The sequence below is a fragment of the Pogonomyrmex barbatus genome, unplaced genomic scaffold (assembly GCF_055798465.1).
Source record: "Pogonomyrmex barbatus isolate J1 unplaced genomic scaffold, ASM5579846v1 scaffold1, whole genome shotgun sequence".
Classification (NCBI taxonomy): domain Eukaryota; kingdom Metazoa; phylum Arthropoda; class Insecta; order Hymenoptera; family Formicidae; genus Pogonomyrmex; species Pogonomyrmex barbatus.
The window spans coordinates 20,328,464-20,355,061 of NW_028297098.1; the positions used below are offsets into that span (position 1 = coordinate 20,328,464).

At 23.7% G+C, this 26,598-nt stretch overlaps 3 protein-coding genes and 3 pseudogenes across 4 annotated transcripts; all 6 read left to right on the forward strand.

Moving 5' to 3' along the window:
- Positions 1–280: 280 nt before the first annotated feature.
- On the forward strand, positions 281–3,507 carry LOC148938214 (uncharacterized; annotated as a pseudogene). Its single transcript, XR_016138275.1, has 10 exons — positions 281–424; positions 694–813; positions 1,023–1,140; positions 1,285–1,296; positions 1,456–1,546; positions 1,668–1,787; positions 2,033–2,124; positions 2,443–2,587; positions 2,757–2,889; positions 2,970–3,507. The product of XR_016138275.1 is annotated as an uncharacterized LOC148938214 (transcript).
- A 1,990-nt stretch (positions 3,508–5,497) lies between these two features.
- LOC148938215 (uncharacterized) lies at positions 5,498–8,098 on the forward strand. Its single transcript, XM_089074885.1, has 5 exons — positions 5,498–5,595; positions 5,685–5,775; positions 7,230–7,378; positions 7,645–7,777; positions 7,855–8,098. Exons 1-5 carry the CDS (start codon positions 5,498–5,500, stop codon positions 7,903–7,905), a joined length of 522 nt encoding a protein of 173 aa, XP_088931011.1. The 3' UTR covers positions 7,906–8,098.
- A 3,150-nt stretch (positions 8,099–11,248) lies between these two features.
- On the forward strand, positions 11,249–12,352 carry LOC105426736 (uncharacterized). The gene is made up of 4 exons (XM_089074959.1): positions 11,249–11,407; positions 11,611–11,724; positions 11,825–11,915; positions 12,212–12,352. Exons 2-4 carry the CDS (start codon positions 11,630–11,632, stop codon positions 12,350–12,352), a joined length of 327 nt encoding a protein of 108 aa, XP_088931085.1. The 5' UTR covers positions 11,249–11,407; positions 11,611–11,629.
- A 1,063-nt stretch (positions 12,353–13,415) lies between these two features.
- On the forward strand, positions 13,416–17,436 carry LOC105426735 (uncharacterized; annotated as a pseudogene).
- A 1,413-nt stretch (positions 17,437–18,849) lies between these two features.
- On the forward strand, positions 18,850–22,158 carry LOC105426777 (uncharacterized; annotated as a pseudogene).
- A 771-nt stretch (positions 22,159–22,929) lies between these two features.
- LOC105426779 (uncharacterized) lies at positions 22,930–26,448 on the forward strand. The gene is made up of 8 exons (XM_089085221.1): positions 22,930–23,306; positions 23,554–23,673; positions 23,798–23,915; positions 24,043–24,307; positions 24,402–24,518; positions 24,586–24,676; positions 25,754–25,890; positions 26,129–26,448. The coding sequence occupies exons 1-8, from the start codon at positions 23,163–23,165 to the stop codon at positions 26,292–26,294; spliced, it is 1,158 nt and encodes a 385-aa protein (XP_088941347.1). The 5' UTR covers positions 22,930–23,162; the 3' UTR covers positions 26,295–26,448.
- The last annotated feature ends 150 nt before the right edge of the window (positions 26,449–26,598 follow it).

Consider the following 26,598-nt stretch of genomic DNA (forward strand, 5'->3'; position numbering starts at 1 on the left):
TTTTTTCTTTTTATCTTATGAGAAAGGAAACATCTGTTAAATTTCAATGGCATTATATTGATTGCGTAATAGTAAATTTTATTTGGAAAAACGATTATAGTATACATAAATCGATTACATATAGTATCAAGTGCTATAAAAAAAATTGTGTATAAAAGAAATTAGAATGAAATTTATACCAGAAGAGGAAAGATAATATTTAATCAATCAATAAAAAAAGGAGGGGATAAACGCACTCTTTTCAATTTCTTCGCAGTCATGTTTTGGAATAGATAGAAAGATGATCTGCATTGAAACGCAATATTTCAGTCTTAACAGAACTCTTTTACTCGCTTTCGGCTTATGGCCCTATCAACAATCAAAACTCACTCGTCTTCAATTCATCCTTTTCTTTGGTATTTTGACAAGCTCTATTTTATTTCAAGTAAGATAATATTTTACATTATTACTGCAACATATATAAGTTATAACCAATTAATATTTACAATAACTATTAATATTTACAATATTTACAACTTTCTTAAATTTTAATAATATAGTTACATTAATTTTAATAATATAGTTACATTAATTGTAATAAGATCTCTTTACTTGTTTTACATAAAGTATAATTATTAGTTAAGAATTTATAATTTAAATGTTAAATGTTATAAATCTTTTAATGCAAACATTTAATAAAAATATTGGTTTCAGTTTACTGCATTTTTAACTTTTAAACATGGTTCCGATTATGTTGTTACTATTCTTTCAACTGCAATTTTCTTTCTAAACTTTATAATAAAATACGTTGCGTTTGCCTTTAATATAAAAAATGTAAGTTACTAATAATATACAAATATATTTATTAATAATATACAAATTTCGTTTTATTTAAATTATATTGAAAAAAAAATATTTATATAACACACACACACACACACACACACACACACACACACACACACACACACACACACACAATAATTAATAATTTTTGTAGATATAAAGAACATAATAGATGTAATAAATTGTCTAATTAATAGGTAAAAGATTTAATGATAGAACTTCAAAATATATATAACAATTTAGAAGATGAATGCGAAAGTGCTATTGTTAGAAAATGTAACTATAATGCAAAAAGATATACGATTATGCTTACAGGTAATATATAACAGTTAAACATTTTCTATTTATTATATTATATTATATACTATGTAGCATCATTCAATACAACAAATAACATGAAAAGAATTTCATAATAATTTTCGACAAAATTTGCATGCTATTCTTTTCTAATTTTTATAGTAATTGCCGTTTGTAGCATGTTTATTTTTACCTTCACCCAATTTTGGTCAAATATCTTCGACATTGTTTTATCGAGAAACGTATCTCAATCACATCATGTGCCAATTATAATGGAGTATTTTATAGATCAAAACAAATATTTTTATTTAATCATGTTACATATACATGTAGCTATTTGCATAGGAATTGTCTCAATGGTAGCAATAGGAACGATGCTCATAGCATATCTTCAACATACTTGTGGAATGTTTAGAATTTTTAGGTATAAAACATAGAGGGAAGGTTATAAAATTTCTAATAAAGAAATTACATAATTATTATTTTCTCTTTTTATTGTTGGAGAATAAAAGAAATAATCTCTTTAATAAACATATTCTTCATAGTTATCGTATAGAACGTGCAATGAAGAGTAATATGTTGCAAAATATTATTTTAAAAAATGAGAATTTGATACTTCAAGGAATAATATCTGCCATAGATATTCATCGATTAGCTATGAGTTAGTATTCATGCAACAATATATATATATATATATATATATATATATATATATATAATGTATAATTTATATACATATATATGTATAGACATATATATATATAAAATATATATAATAATATATAAATTTATTTATATAGCCATATATATACATATATATATATATATATATATATATATATATATATATATATAAGTGTCTATACATGTATATGTGTAAAATATAGAATGTGTGTATTTATGTTTAAAGATTGTCTAAATTGTTGGTATCTAAATTTGAATTAATGTTGTTTTGCCTAATAACCGTCGAAGTAATATCATTGAGCCTCAATCTCTTTCGAATAAGTCTTATATAACTTAAATTATATATATATATATATATATATATATATATATATATGATTCTATCATTGAAGGAATGTATTGTTTTATCTCCAATTAAAAAATTGTGGAAATGAATTTCGTATATATATATGTTATATATGCATGCATTTCTATGTGTGTGTGTATGTGTTTATAAAAAAATATATTTGTTAATAATAACTTTTCTGATTTAAAAATATAATTTACAATTAAAAATGCATAGATATTAAAAGCTATAAAAAATATAATTATAACATTAATACAATTCCAATAATTCCATATGATCATGAACAAAGGTTTTTCAAATGGATTCATCTATAGATAACATCAGGGAACTTATATTTCCTGTTTTATTCATATTTATTAGTATTTTTTATATGTTTATTGCGAATTACATCGGACAAGATGTTATGGATCATACTAATCAAGTATTTGTTACTGTGTAAGAAATATTTTTTATAAAATATTACAATATATATGTGCAAGAACTTTACGAATGTTTATTTTGAAAATAAACATAAGCATGTTGTCTATAAATAAACGAAATATATGGAATACTCATGTATTCTTTTTTTTTAAGTAATCGATTTTTTGTTTCCATAATTTTGTAGATACAATGTTCAATGGTACGTAGTTCCTTTGCACATACAAAGAATTGTACTTTTTCTGTTGCAAAGAGGCACTAAGGATTTTACTTTAAGAGTCGGTGGATTGTTTATTGGATCACTAGAGTGTTTCGCCACGGTAAAAATATAATATAAGTTAGAATATATTTGAAATAACATAATGTAAATGTTTACGTTTAATGATATTATTTGTCGTAGTTGGTGAAGGCTTCAGTATCTTATTTTACAGTTATGCGCTCTATGCGGTAATAAACCAATAAAAAGGTAAATCAAATTAAATTGTAATATAATAAATATATAATTAATAAAAAATTTCGAATATTGCTGTTTCACATTTAAACACTAAAGATTTGAGTACAAATTGATTGAAAGAAATTTTATGTTCCTGAAGTATCATTTATGTTCTATCAATTCAGCATTCTACACCAGGTTTATGCCCTGCTTATCTTGTTTTCCCCTTTTTATGTAGCCCCCTATTTTTATGCAGCCTCAGGATTTGTGTATTACTTATATTCCAGCCATGCTTCTAACTAGAACCCGTTTTTGCTGTGATGCAAGTTATTTTGCTCTACCGAAATAATGAGACTTTATCATGAGACACTTCAACAACTTATCTCACGTGTAATGGTTTCTATTTTGTTCGCTCTGTGTTTTGGTCAAGTAGCTTTATAGTTGCTTTATCCCACCAAAAAAACCTAAAATTAGTCTTTAGGATTTTCTACAGAAAAACCTAAAATTAGTCTTTAGGCTTTTCCACAGAAAAAGTGTTAATATTTTAATTAATATTTAATATATTTATTTAAAGTAAATATGTAAGTTTAACTTTTTAGTAACATACATAAAATTATGAAAAACATAAAAAATAAACCTATTTAATAGCATTTTGTAACATCCGATAATATCTAAGGTTAGGGAAACGGACTTTGCTTAGAGATAAAATATGCGTGAACAAAATTAATGTAGAAAAATGTAGATTTAAAACAGGTACGTATATTATTATTGCAAAATAATTCTTCTATAAATATTTTTCTTTGCCCTTAAAATAAAAAAGAAAATACTCGCTGAATTATATTAAATTATTAAATATCGATTACTTAATTCTAAATATTATTTCAAGAAACATTATTATAATGCCAGTGTTCCAATGTTACGTGATATTATATGTCACTTTGCGGAATTAAGAAAATTGCACTGAAAATTTTATGCAAAAAGAGAGAAGTTATGAGACAGTCGATTAGTTGATAAATACGAAAAGGAGGGGATAATTGCGAACTCTTTTCTATTTGTTCTCAGTTATGTTTTGTAACTTGTAAAGAAATGACCTGTATTGAAACACAATATTTTAGTCTTAATAGGACTCTTCTGCTTGCTATGGGCTTGTGGCCTTATAAACGATCAACACTCATCCGTCTTCAGTTTATTTTCTTCTTTGGCATTTTAATAAGCGCTATTGTATTTCAAGTACGGTAATATTTTAATATTATTATTATAATAACATATAAATTGGAACAAATTCATATTTATGAAATTTTTTTACTAATCTTTATCGTAATTTGTATATTAAAAATTACTTAAAAATCGATATTATATATTATTTATATATCAAAATGATTCACATTAAGATTTCCTTATTTATTAAGTATGGATTAATAGTTTAAATTAATAGTTTAAAAATTATGATTTCAATATCATAATATTTTAAGGAAATGATTTTTTAAATGTTAATAAGTTATTTTTTTAGCTTACTGTATTTTTAACTTCTAAGTATACTATCGACTTAGTCATTAAAGTTATTACTACTGTACTTTCCTTTAGTATCTTTGTGATAAACTATATCTCATTTGCTGTTAATTTCGAAAATGTAAGTTAATTGTTAAATAATAATAGATATTCTGTTTTATTTAAATTATATTTAAAAAATACATTATTATACAATGATTATTTGAGGTACAAAGACATAATAAATTATTGAGTTTATAGATAAAATATTTAATAATGCAACTTCAAGATGTATACAGCACTTTAAAAAATGAATATGAAAACGCTATTATCAAAAGGTATAATTATAGTGCACAATGGTATACATCTAAACTAACAGGTACAAATTTTTAAAATTTTACATCATTACGCTTTTTATTTAATATTTTTATTTAAATTTTAATATATATTATATAATATCAGACATAATATGAAAACTAATTTGGACATTTTTACAAAAAATTTGTTCTTTCTGATCTTTGTAGTACTCTCCATTTGTGGCTCATTTACTTTTATCATCGTTCAATATTATACAAATATCCTCGATATTGCTTTATTAAGAAATGTATCTCAGTCACGTCATCTGCCGATTATAATGGAATATTTTATCGATCATGAAAAATATTTTTATTTAATTATGTTACATATACATGCAGCTTTTTGCATAGGACTTATTTCAATGGTAGCGATAGGGACGATGCTCATAGCATTTATTCAACATACTTGTGGAATACTTAAAATTTCTAGGTATAAATCAAATGTAAGAAAGATTATAAAAGTTCTAAAGAAAATTGCATAATTATTTTTTTATTTTTGGAAGACAAAGGAAATAAATTAACAAAAAACATGTACATATTAAAAAAGAAGAAAAAATTAATGTTCTATAAATATCAATTAATAATTAAAATTATGCTAAATAAATAAATTATTTGATAAATATATTTTACAGTTATCGTATTAAACACATAATGGGAATCGCTACGTTGCAAAATATTATTTTAAAGAACGAAGATATAATGTTTAACGAAATAATATGTGCTGTAGACATTCATCGACACGCTATGCGGTAGTATTCATGTGATTTTACACACAAACACACACACACATTTACATATATACATATAAGAGTATAATAATATTTAATTGTATTTGAAGATTGTCTGAATTATTGGTATCTAAATTTGAATTAATGCTACTCTGTTTAATATTCGTCGAAGTGATCGCTCTGAGTCTCAATCTTTTTCGAGTAAGTCTGAGATCTTCAGAAACATATATACACACATACACACATACGCGCGCGCGCGCACGCGCACGCACACACGCACGCACGCACGCACGCACGTACACACACATTCAATATATTTTATAATATCATTTATATTTTATAGTAGTATATAATTCCTTGTTATATTGTTATTTAACTGATATTTTACTGATTAAAGAATTTTGAAAAAAAATTTTGCGAAATTTTGCATACGAATTTTGCAAACAAATTTTTTGCATTTATATTTATAAATTAAGAGAATACGCTACAATAAACCTAGAGATCATTTTTCGCGATTCTTTTTAATATGTTGACTGCTACGTCATCCATTTCTGGATAACGGATAAGTTTCCGCAAACACTCTGTTATTCAAATGAATAACGATACGATAATCCCATGGCAAACTGCGAATTTTGGAAACATATTCGCAGGAAACATATTCGATTTATGTTGGGCAGTCAACATGTTAAATAACTATAACTTTAAAAAAAAATATTAATTGATACGTCAATTTGTTAGATTTCGAAGAAAAATACTTTAAAAGTTTTTGTAAAAGTTTTTACGTAAAATATACGTAAAATATACGTAATTATGTACGTAAAATATATATAAATATATGTGATTTTACATAGCATTGTAGATTCCTGTGTTCAAAAAACAAAATCTATCGGCGTAGAACACTCAAATTGTAATTATTGAAAACAAAAAATTCTTGAAAATTTTAAAATTAACTATAAGTATAGTTTCAGTTAAGCATAGGGATTTTTAAAAATCATTCTTGTTCACAAAATGACAGAGATTTGAAAAAAAATTTCATATTTTTCATATCTTTAAACATCTTGTTCTCAGAAACTAAGAATTAAAAAAATCTTTATGTTTAACTGAAACTATTTCTTTTGTAAAATTATTCTTGAAATTTTGTAAGGCTACTCTTGTAAAGCTACTTTTGTAAGATTACTCTTAAAAGCCAATTGATTAAAAATTGTTTTAATTATAAATATCGTCAGTTGAAAAAAAGTTATTTCAAGGTAAACGCGTTTAAGTTTCAGTATATCGATTTAATTTATAATTTAATAATTTATCATAGTAAAGCTACCGTCGATGAAATAAACACAATTAACTACACAATTAATTAATTACATAGTTAAAAGAATTTTTGTAGTCTAAATATATGGGCCAGATATGTAGTATGTTTTCATGATTTGTACAATTCGAGAAATATTTCGAAAATTTCATTAAAATCTCTCGTTAAAAGTATACTTGTAAAATATTGAAATCTTCCGAAAAATGTAAAAAAAATCAGGTTTTTATAAATGTTATTGTAGCAACCTTCTTAAATATAATTATATTATAAAACAATAATGATTAAAAAAATAATGATTATTAACGAATGTAACTAATAATTAAATAATTAACGTTATAAAACTCGTTACTAGATTTTTCAGGTAATTACTTACTCTCAAGATGATATCAAGGAATATGTATTATCCTTTCTATTCGCATTTATAATTATTTTGTACATGTTCCTCGTTAATTATATGGGACAAAATATTATAGACCATTCTAATCACATCTTTATTACTGTGTAAGAAACTTTTTAAACATGAAACATTGCTATATACGTGTACATGCGCGCGCGCGTATATGCATGTGTTTGTTCGTTTGTGTATATATACATATAGCAATATCTTATATTATATATATATATACATAGATTTGGAAAAACATTTCCTAAAGAAATATTTATCTCAGAGATAAATGCAAGCATAGTTAGATTTAACATATAACAAATCGAATATATTGAATATTTTATTTGTTATTTTTGAAATTATCTATTTTACATCATTTCAGATACAGCATTCAATGGTATTTAGCTCCTTTACATATACAAAAAATTATATTCTTTCTGTTGCAAAGAACCTCTAAAACTTTTTCTTTGAGTATCGGTGGAATATTTTATGGATCATTAGAATGTTTTGCCACGGTAAGAAAATAATATATCATAAATCACAGGAAATATTTGAAATAACATAATATACATAGGCATATTATTTGTTGCAGGTATTAAAAACTTCGATATCGTACTTTACTGTTATATATTCTGTACGGTAATAATCTAAAAATTAAATTAAAATGTAATAAATGTATAATTAGTACTGTATATAAATTTTTTAATTTTATTACATCATATTTAAAAGATAGAGATATTAAAGTTTTCAGTATACAAATTAACATAGTTAAAAATACTATTTGGATAATATATGAAATTTCAAATAAAAATTATTTAATCAATACAATCAATATATCAAAATAACAAGTATTATATATTGCTCTGTTTTTAAATGTGTAAAACCGTTGTTGTTATAAATTTAATTAATATTGCAATGTTTTTAATTCGTTTTTTGAGAAATATTAATCATTTTGAGGACATTTATTACGAGATTATTTTCAGACATATTTGTCTATAATATAAATTTGTCAATAATATTATACGTAAAATTATAAATAATATAAAAGTTGAATCAGTTTCATATCTTTCATATCTTTGAAACATCTATAGTAATACTTAAAGCTGATAAAATAGATATTTTTAGAATTAAAGCCTATCTTACAAGTGCGCAAACAAGAACAACGTATGTGAAAGGAAATTTAAAAGTGTTAAAGCGCTTGCACAACTCTTGTATTGTTCTCACGGAAGAAATTTTCTCTCCAGTATATTTTTCTTTCTTTTTTTTGAGAAGAAGAACATCTGCTGCATTAAAACAATCGTAAAACTTTATTCTAAAAGATGTTACTACAGTATAACGTTTCAACCTCATATGTATGTTGTACCTTTGGATATAAGCAATATTAAGAAAATTGATTAAAATTTACACAAAAAGAAAGAACTGATAAAATAACCAATCGATGAATGTAAAAAGAAGGGAGAAAATGAACATCAATTTCAATGCAGTTATGTTTTAGTAGTTGCAGAAAAATGATCCGTATTGAAGCAGTATTTTAGCATTAATAAGATTCTTTTGCATGCTATAAGTTTATGGCCTTATCAACAAATAAAACTCGTTCGATTTCGATTATCTTTTTTCTTGGTATTCTTGTAACTGCTGTTTTGTTCAGTAAGACAATATTTCTTTCTTTAAATATTATACTTTATACTAAGATAAGTTATATTATAATTTATAGTGTATTTGTTATCATGCATGACTTTAATATAATATATATTAATATTGTAATATTAAATAAATAAATAAATAAATTTATTTATATAATTTATATTCTTAAATATCTTTATATCTTAAATAAAATGTATATCTTAATTATTAATAATAATAATACTAATAACAAAAATAATAATGAGATGTTTGATATAATACAAGTATATTCAGTAATATAACTACATTGTAATATTTATACAAAATGCTCCACAACCTTTAACTGACTTTAATAATGCTTTTTAAGGAATATTTAAAAAATCTTAATATAAAAATATCAATATTAATTTCTGAATTATAAATGATCAAAGTAATAGTGTAATCTAAATTTTTTCCATTTTTAATATTAAGAATTTTTTAATTTAAACAATAAAGTAGATTAAGATATTGTGAAAAATAAAAAAATTAAATTTAATGTTTAAAATTTTTTAAAGTAATACAATTTTATTTCATTTGGTATAAAAAGAATTAGGAAAAATTTGCTTCTATTTTCAACAAAAATAAATAATATAAATACTTTAACAATAATAATAAATACATATACATACTTCATTTTTTTAAGAGAGAAATAAACATTTAATAATTCTCCTTTAAATAAAATAATCGACAAAATTTTCTTGAAAATAAAAGATTAAATAATTTGCATGTAAGAATTAAATTTTATCGTTAAATGCTTAATGTTAATTAATTACTAAATGTAAAATGTATGCATATTACTTTATAAAAGTTTTCGATGCATATAATATTGCTATAACCGCATAATACCGCTTATATGTCAACGGAACAAAAAAAATCAATATTACCTGAACTGTGAAAATCAATATTAGATGACAGATGTATGTGCACACATAAAACAAGAATATTGATGTATTTAGAAAATATTATAAGGCAATTTTAATTGCCTATATAATTCGGGAACTTTTATAAAGTAAATGATAAAATTTTTAATTTTATCAAAGTATTTAAAGTATTTCATATAGTAATTACAAGACATATAAATTATAATTATAATTGTATTTCTCGTATAATTAATATAGTATATATTTATTAGTATTTATGTATGTATATATGTATGTATGTGTAAAAGGACAATTGTTTATTAAAGCTTATATTTTTAAAATTAAAATTAAATGAACAAAAATATATTTCATTTTAATGCATATATTTTAATAAAATTATTACCTGCAGCTTACCGCGTTTTTAACTTCAAAGTACACCTCGTATATTTCGTCATCAATGTTCTCTCTATCATATTTGTCTTTATTATTTTTAATATATAATATATATCTCATTTGCTTTCAATAAGGAAGCTATAAGTTAATGATATTTGGTATTTAATTAAATTAATATTACTGATAAATTTCCATACTAAACTTATTCGGACAAATATACAATAAAAAGACAATAAAAAATTATTGTATTAATAATAAGGATTTATAAATAAGGATTTATATAAATAAGGATTTATTGATGCAACTTCAATATGAATCTAATAAATTACAAGATAAATATGAAAACATTATCATGGAAAAATATGGCTATATTGAAAAATGTTATACGGTTGGACTTACAAGTAAGATAATATTTTTATATCCTTGCATTTCCCTGCAGTTTCTTTTCTTGTTAACATGTAAGACAAATTGATTTTAATAGATAACACAGATTTATTTGCACAAGCATATATAACATAGTTTCAATACATATATCAATATATATTAAAGAATTACGATATTTACGATAAAAATATTTAAACTATATATGAAAAGAATAAAATTATGAAGGAATAAAAATTTTTAATAATATCAATTATAATTAGATTTATAGACACATTAGATTTACAATTACCTTTCTCTCTTTCTCTCTCTCTTTTTCTCTCTTTCTCTCTCTCTCACTCTCTCTTTTTCTCATATGACTTATTGTTGTATAATGTTTCAAATTTTGCTTTGTGCGCATACATATACATATATACACATATACGCACACACACGCGCGTGCGTTCACATATATATACATGCACGCATACACGCACACATACTTACGTACACACGCACAACATATATTCGCATATACGCACGTAAAATAATATTTTAAAACATTATACGACTGAAAGTTATAGCACAGTTATTTTCTAACATTTTTTTAATATTTTGTATTTGTAGTGTATTTGCTCCTATTGGCGCTGAATTTTTGTTGAATACATCTGATATCTTATCGATAAAACGTATCTAAACCACGTCGACTATGATTCGCGATAGAATACTTTGTTAATCAGGAAAAATATTTTTCTTTAATTCTATTTCATATAAATGCAGCATTTTGTATAGGAATGTTTATAATAGTATCAACAGGAACAATATTAATTGTACACATTCAACTTCTTTGTGGAATGTTTAGAATCTCCAGTAAGTGAGAAATGTAGAAATAATCATAAAGTTTCAAAATTAGCAGTACATTATTATTATTATAAATAGAAATGTTATCATTGTAACAAAGTAGAGAAGAGGAATCATATTCAAAGAATAAACATTAAAAATAGTTTATTTTGTAAACAAAAAAGAATTTTTTATTTACAAAAAATTGTTACTCAAAAAGCATTTATTTATAGTTATCGCATTAAACATACAATGGAAATTAACATGAAAAACATTAGTGCAAAAAATGAAAATCTTATATTTGAAGGACTAATTTGTGCCATAGATATTCATCGGCAAGCTATGAAGTTAGTATCTATCGAATAATAGATCCGATATATTATATGATTTATTATACATTACACTTGTATATACAATACGAGCAATAATATCTTTTTACTTTTAAAGATTGTCCGAAAATATGATAAACAAATTTGAGAATACAATGCTTTCTTTAATAGTATTTGGAATAATTTCTTTGAATCTCAATCTCTTACGAGTAAGTCTCAGATCTCGCTTTTGTACTTTTATTTTAAAAAGGCTTTTGATTTTCATAATATAATTTTATATAATAAAAAAGAATGTATTTTCATTATATTTATAATTAATTAATACTACACATAAATCTCTTTGTCCTGATATATCAATTAATTATTATTATCATCACACATACATTATATACATATAAAGGAATAACTTACTACGTAAAAATTAACAATCAGAATGTGTGCAGAAAGTTCCCTTTTCTCTTGCTTTGTCCAGTTCCCTGTAATAATCATATTTAAAATTTTTCAGATTGGTTTATCTCAAAATAATATCAAAGAGTTTGTATTTCCCTTTTTCTTCGTAACAGTTTGTATTTTATACATGTTCTTAGGCAACTATAGTAGGCAAAACATCATAGATCATAATAATGACATATTTGTTGTTGCGTAAGAAAAAAATTTTATAGTAGGATACTATTGTACACGTGCATGTACAAACGTTTTGTATTCATTTATATAGAATTTAAAAGTAAACGTCTACAAAATAAGATATGATAGAATATGTTAATATTATATTTATAGAATACATATATTAAATATTATCATATATTTCTTCTTTTTTACTGATTTTTCATTCATATAATATTTGTAGTTATAGCGTTCAATGGTATGCGGCTCCTTTATATATACAAAAAATGATATTCTTTCTACTGCAAAGAAGCGCCAAAAATTTCTTTTTAAATCTTGGTAAACTGTTCGTTATATCGCTGGAATGTTTTGTTACTATAAGTAAAGATCATATCAGAGTATATATCAGAGTATATTCGAACGTGTAACAATGCACTGAATGTTGAATAATACAATCTGTTATAGCTGATAAGACTTCGGTATCTTATTCTACTGTTATATATTCAACGCGATAAAGAAAGAAGGAAACTAAATCAAAAAGTATAGTATGTGTATAATTAATGAAAAATTAAAACGTAACGATAAAAAAATAAAAATTATTTAACACAAGATATTAATTTCTCAGATTTCTATAAGATGGAAATGAACATAATGTATAAACGTGCCATTTTTCATAAATATACTAAATATAAATTTTATATAAGTATCGTCCATGATTAGTTTTCCTTTTATATGTGACTTTTATAATAATATATGTTGGCCATGATATAATTAATTTATTTTTAATATTAGTATTTTTTGTTATTTAAATTTTTTAATTATAAGTAATATGAATGGTTCGTATATTAAAAATTTGTGAAAAAATATCAAACAAGATTATTTCAAATATGATAGCATTTGTTACGATAACATAAACTAAATTATGGAAAATTTGTTGATATTTTATTAATGAATAGATTTTTCAAAAACCAAATATTTTATTTAAATGCTACAAATTTTATGACTACTCTACGCGCCGTAAAGTAAAGTAAAGTTGTAGCGTTGGAACTTGCCAGTATACTTTTTGTGTAAATAGTTTTTTCATGAATATTTTTCTCCTTATTTTTATGAGAAGAAAGCATCTGTTAAATTTACGCGTCACATCGATCGCTTAATCATAAACCATTTCGAGGAAAACAATTACTAAATTATAAGTGTTTGTGCATCTTATTATAATTTATAACTTTTAACGTTAGTTTTACGATAAAATTTGTAGAAGGAATATTCAATCAATCGATCGAAAGAAGGGAGAGTGAATGGAGCGTTCCCAACTTTTTCGCATTCATATGCATCTCGACGCTCGAAGAGATGATTCGCGCGAAGAATCGATACTTTAGTCTTAATCGTATTTTCTTGCTCATGCTTGGCTTGTGGCCTTACGAACAATCCAAACTCGTTTGGTTGCAATTAATTTTGCATTCTGGTATTTTGGGAAGCTTTATCATATTTCAGGTATATCAATATTTTTCAATAATACATTTATGCAAAAAATGCTCACTTACTATACAATTTATAATCTATTATATTGTTATTAGTAACAATGTGACACAATTAAAAATATATTAAAATGATATGTAATTACAAAATATATTACACTAACACATCTTTGTTATATAATCATTTATGTACTTTAGTATATGATTATTGTGATGTATAAGTATAAATATACTTTGCTACTTTTGTTCATATTTTATGCATATAATAATTGCATAAAACCATTTAATAATTTAATATAATTCTATTTGCTGCCAAAATACAGTGCCAAAGTACAGTGGTTTTTTGAAAACAAATAATTTCACAAATCATTTCTTGTAGTTTACAACATTTGCGACCTCAAAATGCGATCTACAATTAGTTATTGAAATTCTTTCTATCACATCATTTTTTTTTAATTTTGTGATAGTATATCTCTCGTTTTGCTTCAATATGGATGTTGTAAGTAAACAATAAGAATTTTTTTGTGTTTGAGCAAATGTATTGCATTGTGTTTTATAACAGTCAAATTTCACATAAAAAGTAGCATAGATATCATTGTAATGACAGGTAAAACATTTACTAGAACTACTTCAGCATACCTATGACGAGCTAAAAGATGAAGATGAAATTGCTATTATAGAAAACTATTGGAATATTGCAAAACGTTATACTGAAGTACTTACGCGTAAGATAATCTCTCATTTCTTGTTGTGGAAAAATATATGGATTTTACTTAATTTCAATTAGATAAATGATATTTGTAGTTATGCAGGTTATTATATTTTAAATTTCTCATAATTGTATTATTAAATCAGCTATACATAAACGGTAAAAGTTCGTTTGCTTTCTTGCCAATAATAACGCAATATAATCGTATATGTAGTAATTACATTAAGATACTTTATATATATATATCCATCTTTAAACTTTTACATGTAAAAAAAGATAAATGAAAACATTTAGGAAAAGTACTATATAATCAAATAATATCTTTAAAATTAAACTATTTTCTTTACAATTTCTAAACTGCATCTAATTATATTTTAAATATCTGCGAACATGAAATTTGCATAAAATAAAAGACCATATGTATGGTGGCACATTAAACAATACTATAAAGAAGATCAGAATTAAAATATAAATTTTTAGAAATAATAATAATAATATTATAAAATATCAATAATTTTTCTACGATTGTTTTTCATATCATTCTTCTATATTATTTTTCATATTATTCTTTAGTGCTTATTGTCCTCTGCGTGAGTTTTTTTATCTTTTCTCCATTTTTACCGTACATTTTTGACGTTGTGTTTTCTACAAACGAATCTTGGCCGCATCCATCACTACAGATTGTCACAGAATACTTCATCGATGAAGATAGATATTTCTATTTAATTATATTGCATGCGGATACAGCGTTTTTTATAGGAGCGCTTGCAATGTTAGGGACGGGAACTTTTTTAATAATGTATATTCAACACGTTTGCGGAATGTTAAAAATTGCCAGGTACAAAAATTAACAATGATATAATAGTAAACTATATTTGTTTTGTCACTTCAAAGTATGATTTTCACACGTGGTAATGTGATATTGCTCATGTTACATTATCGAATACACATATATTATACAATTATAACATTAGTTATTTGTAGTTATCGTATCGAGCGAGTTATGACAATTAGTATTCAACGAATGAGTGGCGTGAGAAATACTAATTTGATTCATAAAAGCATAATTTGTGCCATAGATATGCATCGAAAAGCCTTAAAGTTGGTATCCATTGAGCATATATTACATATGATACATCGTAATATAAAAAATTTATATCAAGTATAAATTTTTTAATTAACTTAATATCCATTTTGTCCGTAAAAATGTCAACTTATCGATATTTCTTAAATTACAATTAAAAATCACTGTTATACATTTATAATACAATGTAATTTTTTTCTCTCTCTTTCTCTCTAAGATTAATAAATAATAAATAATAAATTTTGATTAATTTTGCACATGTAACTTTTTAATTTAGCCGTTAACGCTTAATGTTAAAAGAGATTAAAAAGATAGCATCAAATTAAGATCTACATGAATTTATTTTTACATGTTATGATACATATTATAAAATAGTAATCTTTTTTCTTCTTGAAGGTTTATCAAGATTTTTATATCTTCATTTAACTTATCGTTTTTTGTTTTAATGTTGGATGGATTGCTTTATGCAAGCCTCAATCTTTATCGAGTAAGTTTTATCTTTTATTTTAAATATACTTTCAAATAAATAGAAATCGTCTTTCAGATGTATCAAGAAATATTATCTGGATGTATTAGCGAGAAACTGATACAGTCTGTTTTAATTATGAATATGTATTATACATATACATTTCTTGCAAATCATATGGCGCAACAAGTTATGGATCATAACAATAATGTCTTTGCTACAGTGTAAGAAATGTGTACATGTAATATGCGAAAATTAAAAGTTTTGTACAATGCAAGATAAAATTAATACAAAATATGATATATAATTCATACAAAAAGAAAAAACTAAAATGTTTTGTAAAATAACTTATACTCTATTTAAAGAGAATAATTATAATTTAAATTATTTATAAATTATTAAAATTACCAATGGTTATTCTTTAATTTCTATTTTGTAGATACAACATTCAATGGTATACAGCTCCCTTACAAGTACAAAAGATAATATTGTTCTTATTACAAAGAGGCTCTAAAACTTTGAAGATAATGATTGGTGGAATGTTTATGGGCTCTTTAGAAGGCTTTGCCACGGTAAAGATTATATAAGAATTTGTTTGATAGCAACATATTTCAAACATTTGAAGACGACATCTTTCATTACAGTTGGCCAGCGCTTCAATGTCTTATTTCACATTTATTTATTATACGAGTCAACAACGTCTCGATCAGTAGCACTGCTATATAATCTTTAGATAGACTAGATATAGAGTTTTAGTAATAAAGTTGCAGTATATTGAACAAATCGAATGTGAGTTTAATGCAATTAAATTAAAAAAAGGAAACTACCGATAATAAAAAACTTATTCAATTTAAGATAATTATTATTGTTTCATTTACCGTGATATTGGCATATCAGATCATGTATTAAAAAACAAATAGCTTTTATTATTGCGTTTAAATATAATTTCTTTTAATAGCATAAGGCACAAATACATTTGAAAATTTTAAAATATTAAAGAATAAACATGCTTAAAGATGTGATGAAAAAAGTGTTATAAAATTTATTTTGATAAAAAAGATGAAATTATTTTCAATGGCATTATAATATAATATTAACAGTGATTTAAAATTCACATTTAATATCAATTAAACGAAAAAATATATCTTATGAATATACGCACATCAGAAGAAACAAATGAAATTAAGATAATTTAAAGAATAAAAGCTCCCGCATAAAAAGCAATAAAACATAAATAATAAGAAAATTGACACTAACGATTATTCTTCGATCGTAAGAAGAATAATCGAATATGATTGGTCAATTTTCTTACAGCTTATGTTTACTTTTTGTGTGTGAGAACCTCGAGAAAATGATTTGACAACATTTATACAAACAAACAAAAAAAAACAAATGCTCATTTATTCGTGGATTTGTATAAATCAATAATTTTTTGATTATTGCCAAAAAACGCAAAATAGTATAAAACTTTTCTATATAACTCATTAAAATAAAAAATACTTAGTACAGCTGATGAATATTTTAATATCTTACTTCTCTATTTTACACGATAAAAACAAAATAATTATAATAAAATAAAGTTAATTTCAATATTAAATTAAGAAAAAAAGATGAAGATATAAACAAAAATAAGACAGGAAGGAAGATGAAAACCATTAAGATCTAATAGATAATTTTATACTAAAGTATCATTTTTGCTATGAGAGAACATTATCGTTTAAATAAAAAAGATCGAAATATTCTCTATTATAAAAATTATATAATATAAAATTGATAATCTGTACAATATAAATGTTTTGTCATTCAGTTCAATTGTATTCTATTTAATTGTATTTGGGAAATATGTTTTTTTTAAGTGCAATAAAATTTTGAACTATTCTACTAAATAAAATTCATTAAATAAAATGCAAAAAAAAATTTTTTATGAATATAAAGTTACCTTCTTATAGAAAAGACATTTACTTTTAATCATTTTAACAGCATATATAATTTCTATATATAATATTATCTAATATTAAACATAGAATATTATATAAGAAATTTTTAACTAATTATTTACAATAAATAACTTAAGAATAATATTAATAAAAAAATAACTAAGAAACAATATGATTGCATGTAAATGAGAAAGAGAGAGAGAGGGGGGGAGGGGAAGGGAGGAAGAGAGAGAAACTTATACTTATAAAAATATAATATTAGCTACAAATACTGCTATAAAAATATTCATGAAGTTCAAGCACGATTTAATGAAAAAAATAGTATTAAAGTAAAATATCAATAAATAATATTAATAAATATTAATATTTTATCAATAAATTCATGATTTACATCAAATAGCTGATGTGATGATGATCTTTTTGGAGAATCAAGTATATCTTGTAAGTGTTCGCACTAGAATGAAACATGTATTTAAATGCGTTATTGAAAAGAGATGATTGCGCCTGCGCGATTCTTTCGATTAAGTTTGTCTTTGTACAAATATTTTTCTATGAGATGTAAATATCTGTTTCTTTTAGTGTTAAATCGATCGATTAATTATGCAGTCTACAGAACTACATTATCCTACAGAACAATAATGGACTGTAAGTACTTTAATATTGTAATATTACGTTGTGAATTGCATTCAACCACATTAGGTAATTATATTAAAATTAAAACCAGAAGAGAGAAATATATATATATAATGAAACACTTAACCAACTAATCGAAAGGAAAATATAAGCAAATAGGAAAATATAAGCAATAGGAAAATATAAGCAAATTGTTTATTTTTTTTACGGTCAAATGTATTTTCGTATTCGTAGAGATGATTTGTCTGACGCAAAACTTTAAGGTCAATCGACTTCTTTTGCTTGCTATTGGTTTATGGCCTCTTCAGAGATCGAAGTTTGCTCAAATTCAATTTATTATACTCTTTAGTATATTGATAACTTTTATTGCATTTCAGGCATGTAAATTATTTATATTATATATAAAAGAGAAATAGAAGGAGAGGACAAAAAAAATGACGTATTTGTGTTTTATGATTGTATTTTTTTATTATATGCTGTACTATTTATGTGTTAACTTTTGTATAAATATGTAAAATTGTAAAAAAGACTATGAAGTACAAATTTATAACTTGCAATTATAAATATACAGTTAAATCTCAAATGTTTAATTAAATCTATAAAAAATAATAAAATGATAAGAATATCTCAGCTGTAAGTTTAGTTTTGGGAAATAATGGATTTTCAAAAAAGACTTGAACTGATGATGATCCTTAGTAACATGATCCACATTAATTCTAGGTGAATTTTGAATTACAAACCAGTGAAAAATAAGTTAAATACATTGAAAATCAAATCCAAATACTTCCTGAAAATATACATTATTTCCCAAAATCAAATTTACAATCAAGAAAAGTACCTTTCTAATCAAACTTCATTAGCCATGTGAAGAAATCGTTTTTTTCTTAATGTAATCTTTTTATTAATTAAAATTATTATTTGTAGTTTACAACATTTATAACTTCAAAATGTACTATAGATCTCATCATCAATGTTCTGTCTTCCGCATTCTTCTTTATTTGCTTGGCAATCAAATATAATTCGTTCTGGGTTAATGTCGATATTGTAAGTCAGACTCGACATTCACTATAATTCCATCCAATTATTCGTAATAAATAAACCTTCCAAAGAATTTTCCTTAGCATATTTTATAGTTTTTTAAATGTTATTAAAATTATAAAACAGCAGCATAAATATTATTGATACAATAGGTGAAATTTTCGCTGGAGCGACTTCAACTCACTTGTAACGAACTAAAAAACAAAAATGAAATTGCTATCATAGAAAAATATAATCGTATAGGAAAATATGAAACAATTGCAATTCTACGTAAGATAACTTACACAATACGTTTTAATAAATTATTAATAAAAGTAAAAAATTTTATTGTAATATAGAAGAATAACTAATATTTTATTTGAATAAATTGTTCATATTTGTTTATCAATTTTTTTTTAGTATTTGGTATAAGTAGCATGTTTACTTTTTTTACTATGTCAATATGGCCATGTATTCTCGATATAATTATATCAATGAACAATTCCTGGCAGCGTCCTACATATCAAATTATTGCGACAGAATATTTTGTTGATTATGATAATTATTTCTATTTAATTCTTCTGCATACGAACATAGCATTATGTATAGGAACAATTGCAATAGTATCAACTGGAACAATGTTGATAATGTATCTCAAACATGTTTGCGGAATGTTTAGTATTGCCAGGTAGAAATAAATAAGAACATTTGTATTATGAGCAAAATCTTATCAAATAAATTTAGAAAATTTACAAATTTACAGAAAAAACTTGTTTATAGTTTTCGTATTCAGAAGGCAATGATGACTAATATGTTGCAAAATGTTAATCAACAAAAAAAAATTCAAATTTGTAAAGGAATAATCTGTGCGATAGATATTCATCGCAAAGCTATAGAGTTAGTATATATCTTATAATATCTGTGTAATTACATTTTTATTGCTAACATTTTTTGTTCTTAAGGTTTTCTCAATTTTTAATTAAAAACTTTGCGGGCTCGTTCTTTTGTTTAATAGCGGCTGGCATGGTTTGTTTAAGCAGTAGTCTTGTTCAAGTATGTATATTATTTTTGCTATTAAATATCTTTTGACAAAATATATATTTTTATATAAATTATTCAATACTTCTTGTTTTTATTAAGATTAATTAAAAGTTTTAAGGATAAAAAAACGAAAATAGTTTTCTTGTGTGATAACGATAAAATTATTTATAAAATTATAAAAATTGTCTTTTACATATATCAAGTTACATATATTGTCCGTATATATACTTATATACATGTATATACGTTTATAAGTTTTGTGTAAAACAGTAAAAAAATTCATATAACATTAACAAAATTTATTAGATAACACATCATATCTCAAATCTGTTATAAAGAATTCTAGAAAAATTACAAAATCTCTCGCATAAAACAATTCATGTTTCAGCTTTTTAAAACTTCGTCAGATAACATTAATATTGTGCAACTTATACAATCGTTTATGTTCATAATTATCCTATATATATATATGTTCTTATCCAACTATACTGCACAAGAAATTACAGATCACAACGAATATGTATTTACCACAGTGTAAGAGATATTTTACATTTATATGTATATAAATAATCATCTTCCATACAGTTGTAACAAAAATTTAACGGAAGTGTTACAGTTAAAATTAATGTAATTCATGGAACGAATATATATATTGTAAATATACATGTTGTGATAATTATTTTTATTTTTTTTTACTATTATCTATTTTTATGATTTTATAGATATAATGCTCAGTGGTACATGGCTCCATTACATATACAGAAAATGATGTTGTTTCTACTCCAAAAAGGCACTAAAGCTTTTTATTTAATTCTTGGTGGAATCTTTGTAGCGTCCATGGAAAGCGCCGCTACGGTAAATTATATATATTGTATAATTTAATTCACAGTAAAATCTTCTATTCTTTTATTCTTCTTTGAGAAATTATTTCATTAAAAGTAATATTTTTTAATTATTCTAAAATATTCAACACTTTAGAACTGTGTCTTAATTGATAAAACTCAGAAAAAGAAAGCATGGAAATAGATATATTAGGATAGATAGGAAAATATATGAATTAGTAGCTCAGTAACTCAAAATGGAAGCTAAAAAAATTATTAATTTATGTGCTATTGTTAACTTATATACTGTTGGATTTCTGTTTTGTTTCATTAAAAGATATTATATGTTAAATAAATTTCTTATATACGCACATGTGCATGCACGCACGCGCGCATGCACGCATATACACACGCATACACACATGTACATGCACATGCACACAAACATAATCATGCGCACGTATACGCATACACATACATCCATAGCATAATCTTTTCAACAGTATCTGAAAGATCAATTATTTAAATTTATATTTGCAAATATTTTATTATAGTTAATGGGTACATCAATATCCTACTTCACTGTTCTTTATTCTACATCGTAAAATATGAAATAGCAATAATAGAAAAATCAAAATAAATTATATATATGTATAGACATCAGAAAAGGAAGGAGAGAAAAAGGATAAAAAGTAAACAGTAAAGTAAAAAGAAGAAAAAATTCAATTGAATTAATTAGAACTATTCGAGTTTCACATTTCACTTTGTTCTTGTAAGTGTTATTTTCACAGAGAGAAAATTATAATTTAAATCGATATATTCTAATATGTAAAAAATATAAAATTTTTGTTGAAGTTAGCGTAATGAAAATTTTTGTAATTAAGCATTTATTACATTGTTTTTAGAAGATATATTTCTTTTCTATATATAACAATATTTTTAATAATTCTATCATTATTCAATAAAATATAAAAACTATTTTTGTTCTTAATTTCCTCCTCGTACAAATTTCATAATGAAAGGAAATTTAAATAAAAATCTAATATTTCAATTAGAATTTTTAATCGTTCATTTTGAAAACAGAACTTTGAGATAACTAAATTATTTTTTCAATGTGTACATAAAAAACACAAATAATAAAAACTAATATTACATATAATAATTCAATAATTCTTCTTAATGAATATTACCGAATACTTTAGTATTACATTTTGTTAATATATGATCATTAATAAATTTATAGCTAATATATTAGATAGATAGATATTATAAATGGTCAATACTTCTCTAAAAGATCAAAATATCCTATAAGAGCATGTACTAGAATAAAACATCTTATGATACATTACTGAAAAGTGATAAGTGCGTCTGCGCGACTTTCGATTAAATCTATACGTGAATACGTCTATACGTCTATACTTTTTTGCGTATATGTGACTAAACATCTGTTCATTTCCTTCGATATTAAATCAATTTATTTAATCATATGCTCTTTTCTTTAAAGCGGTATTGAACTGTAAGTACTTCAATTTTGCAATATTATATTCCGTCTTACACATTAGATAATTTGTTAGAATTAGAAGTAGAAAAGAAAAATTGTAAAATTGTGAACTAAAAGAAATATAAGCGGATAATTTTTTACGGTCAAATATCTCTCCGTGTTCGCAGAAATGATTTGTCTTGAGACACAACATTTTAAGCTCAATCGACTTCTTTTACTTGTTATCGGTTTATGGCCTTATCAAGAATCGAAGCTTGCTCAAATTCATTTTATTGTATTTTTTAGTATTTTAACAACTTTTATTGCATTTCAGGTCTCTTCATATCATTTTTCTAATATGTAAAAAAATGTGTAAATAAGAAAAAAAGAGAAAAATGTGTTATATTTTGTTAAATGCACTTTTAATAAAAATTATAATGAATATTATAATTATATAAGAATTGTAGATATGTAGTTTCTATTGAATATTCACAGGAAAGAATAATTGTGAAAAGAATATTTGCATATCACATTAAACAGTTTTTTTAATATAATTTTTTCGATAAATTTTTTATATACAGTTTACAACGTTTATTACTTCAAAATGTACTGCAGATCTTATCATTAAAGTTTTGTCTTCTGCATTCTTCTTTATCTGTTTGACGATTAAATATAGTTCGTTTCGGATAAATGCTAAAATTGTAAGTTGAAGATATTCTATAATCTTGTCTAAACATTTTGATGAATAAATCTTTAAAGTTTACAATTTGGATAAGGTCTTTAAAAAAACAACATAAATAATATTAAATATTATTAATGTAATAGATGAAGTTATCACTGGAAAGACTTCAGCATACTTGTAACGAACTACAAAACAGAAACGAAATTGCTATTATAGAAAAATATGGCAATATAGGAAAACTTTATACGAATTCAGTTCTAAGTGAGACGATATATTTAACTGTTTTTTACAAATTATGCGTTTCTATTATTAATAAATTATTATATAGAAAAATACATAATATAGAGAAATGATCAATAAAATAAAATATTAAATTTTTTTCTTTTAGTACTAGGTATTTTCAGCATGTTTTCTGTTTTCATCGTACCGATATGGCCTCTTATTCTTGATGTGATTTTGCCTATGAACTTTTCCCGATCACGCCCTGCAATATACATTACAATGGAATATTTTGTTAATCAACAAAACTATTTCTATTTGATTCTTCTGCACACAAATGCAGCAATATTCATAGGTGGAATTGCAATCATAGCGACAGGAACAACGTTATTAGTGTATTTTAAATATATTTGCGGAATGTTTAACATTGCCAGGTAGAAATACAATTTAATTATAAAAAAAATTTGATTTGTTCACATTAGTAATTCTAAAAAGACTATAAAATTATAACAAAAGAATTATTTACAGTTTCCGTCTTGAGACGGCAATGATGATTAATATGTTAAAAAATATTAATCAAGAAAAAGAAACTTTAATTTATAAAAAAATAATCTATGCAATAGACATTCATCGCAAAGCTACAGAGTCAGTATTTTTTTCTATATCTAATATAATATAATATGCTGCACTAAATATTTCTCTATTTTTGAAGGTATGCCCATTTCTTAATAAAGAACTTTGAGGGATCATTCTTCTTTTTAATGGCGGCTGGTATAATTTGCATAAGCAGCAGTCTTGTTCAAGTAAGTTTAATCTTTTGCTACTGAATATACTTTTTATGACAAATTTTTTTTATAGTGTCAAAATTGATATATCTTCATGTAATTTATAAACGAAAAAATAATTTTATTGTTATAGAATGATAAAGCTCTATACTGAAAGAACAATATTTGTTATTAAAAAAGTAATAATGAAAATAAACACAATTTCTAGTAATTATAATCAAATATTAACTGAAATAGTAACTAAGTAGTAACTAAAATATTATTGTACGCAACTAAAATATTTAAGTGTGTTGTCGATTAGAATTTTGTTTTTTAGTAGGTATGTAGTATATATTCAAGTATCTGGTTATAGAAATATTCTACTAATGTTTTATAATTGCGTTCGTTGATTGTTTTTTCATTTCTTATAATGAAATTCTCTAAATAGTAAGAAAGAGGTTGAATAGATTTCATATACAAATACAATAAATAAAGAGATAATCGGATAAAGAAATATTAGATTTCGTGTAAATAAGGATATGAAAAAAATTAAAATTAAGATCTTCAAAGAAAGTCTAATTATATTAATAAGATATTGTTGTCATATTACAACAAAAATTTTATTGCTTCCACCAGAATGTATGCAACTGAATGTATCTTACCTTAATCAAAATGCAATCAAAATTTCTCTAATATTCTCATGTAACCAAATTTGTTCGATTATCGCAACTAAGAGATGATAATCAAATTTTTCTGTTTATTTTAATCAAAATTATGAATCATTCATATTTCACTCCACAATCTAGTTATTATATTCATATTCCAGATTAATTCGACCAATTCTTTTTTAGTGCATTTAGAAAATTATAAACATTGTCTATTTTTTTTTATAAATATGAGCTTGCACATTGTGTTTTTTACAACACATTATAACTTTCTAATATGAGCTAGCTATACAAGTAAAATTATTTTTTATGTAATAAATAATCTTTAATCTATTGTGTTTTAAAAATTTTTGTTATATTTTCTAAAAGAAAAGCATTTATTAATTAAAAAGGATTATAGAAAAATTATTAAGTCTGTTTATAGGAAATTAAAATAATCGTGTTTTTTCAGATTACATCGTCTATTAACAATTTTGAGGAATTACTACTACCTGTTATAATTATATTTGCCCTCAATATATATTTGCTTATATCTAACTATACTGCACAACAAGTTATGGATCACAATAATTATGTATTTGCCACTGTGTAAGATATATATCTGTATAATGTAATTATAATTACTTATAATTACTTATAATCATTACTTATAATTACTTATAATCATTACTTATAATTACTTATAATCATTATATATACTTTTACATATACATGCCAGAATTAAAATTAAAATTTTGAATATGGTATAAATATGTTTAAAATAGTAAAAATTGTTTATGCATCTACTTATCTTATATTTCTCCTGAATTACTTTTTTATTGTATAGATACAATGTTCAATGGTATGTAACACCTTTACGTATACAGAAAATGTTATTGTTTATGTTGCAAAGAGGTACTAAAGCTTTTAACCTAAATCTTGGTGGTTTATTTGTGGGATCTTTAGAAAGTGCTGCTATGGTAAAAAAATATATCATGTATCGCATAAAATAAGTTATAAGTAACAAAAAATATTTCAAACAAATTTATTACAGCTAACAAGTGCTTCGATATCTTACTTTACTGTTCTATATTCCTTACAACAACATTAGTAATATATAATATCGATATAATGATTATTTGGAATCAATCAATTTCTGCAGTTCGTATTTACTTAATGAGTTTATCATCTTCGCAAAGAAAGATAAGTTTGATCTAATAAGAAGAAAGAATGTCAGTTTTGATATATATAATAGATAATATTTAATATTTAAAGTTAAATAGCAATAGCATACAATGTATATGTATGAAAAGAGTG

What these genes read in the sequence shown, in the direction of transcription:
- LOC148938215 (XM_089074885.1), top strand. Translation starts at nt 5,498, where the DNA reads ATGGGAATCGCTACGTTGCAAAATATTATTTTAAAGAACGAAGATATA. An exon ending in AATCACATCTTTATTACTGT is followed by an intron (nt 7,379 to 7,644) that starts GTAAGAAACTTT and finishes ACATCATTTCAG; the next exon opens with ATACAGCATTCAATGGTATT. An exon ending in CATTAGAATGTTTTGCCACG is followed by an intron (nt 7,778 to 7,854) that starts GTAAGAAAATAA and finishes TATTTGTTGCAG; the next exon opens with GTATTAAAAACTTCGATATC.
- LOC105426736 (XM_089074959.1), top strand. Translation starts at nt 11,630, where the DNA reads ATGGAAATTAACATGAAAAACATTAGTGCAAAAAATGAAAATCTTATA. An exon ending in ATTCATCGGCAAGCTATGAA is followed by an intron (nt 11,725 to 11,824) that starts GTTAGTATCTAT and finishes TTACTTTTAAAG; the next exon opens with ATTGTCCGAAAATATGATAA. An exon ending in TGAATCTCAATCTCTTACGA is followed by an intron (nt 11,916 to 12,211) that starts GTAAGTCTCAGA and finishes AAAATTTTTCAG; the next exon opens with ATTGGTTTATCTCAAAATAA.
- LOC105426779 (XM_089085221.1), top strand. Translation starts at nt 23,163, where the DNA reads ATGATTTGTCTTGAGACACAACATTTTAAGCTCAATCGACTTCTTTTA. An exon ending in TTATACGAATTCAGTTCTAA is followed by an intron (nt 23,916 to 24,042) that starts GTGAGACGATAT and finishes TTTTTCTTTTAG; the next exon opens with TACTAGGTATTTTCAGCATG. An exon ending in AATTATGTATTTGCCACTGT is followed by an intron (nt 25,891 to 26,128) that starts GTAAGATATATA and finishes TTTATTGTATAG; the next exon opens with ATACAATGTTCAATGGTATG.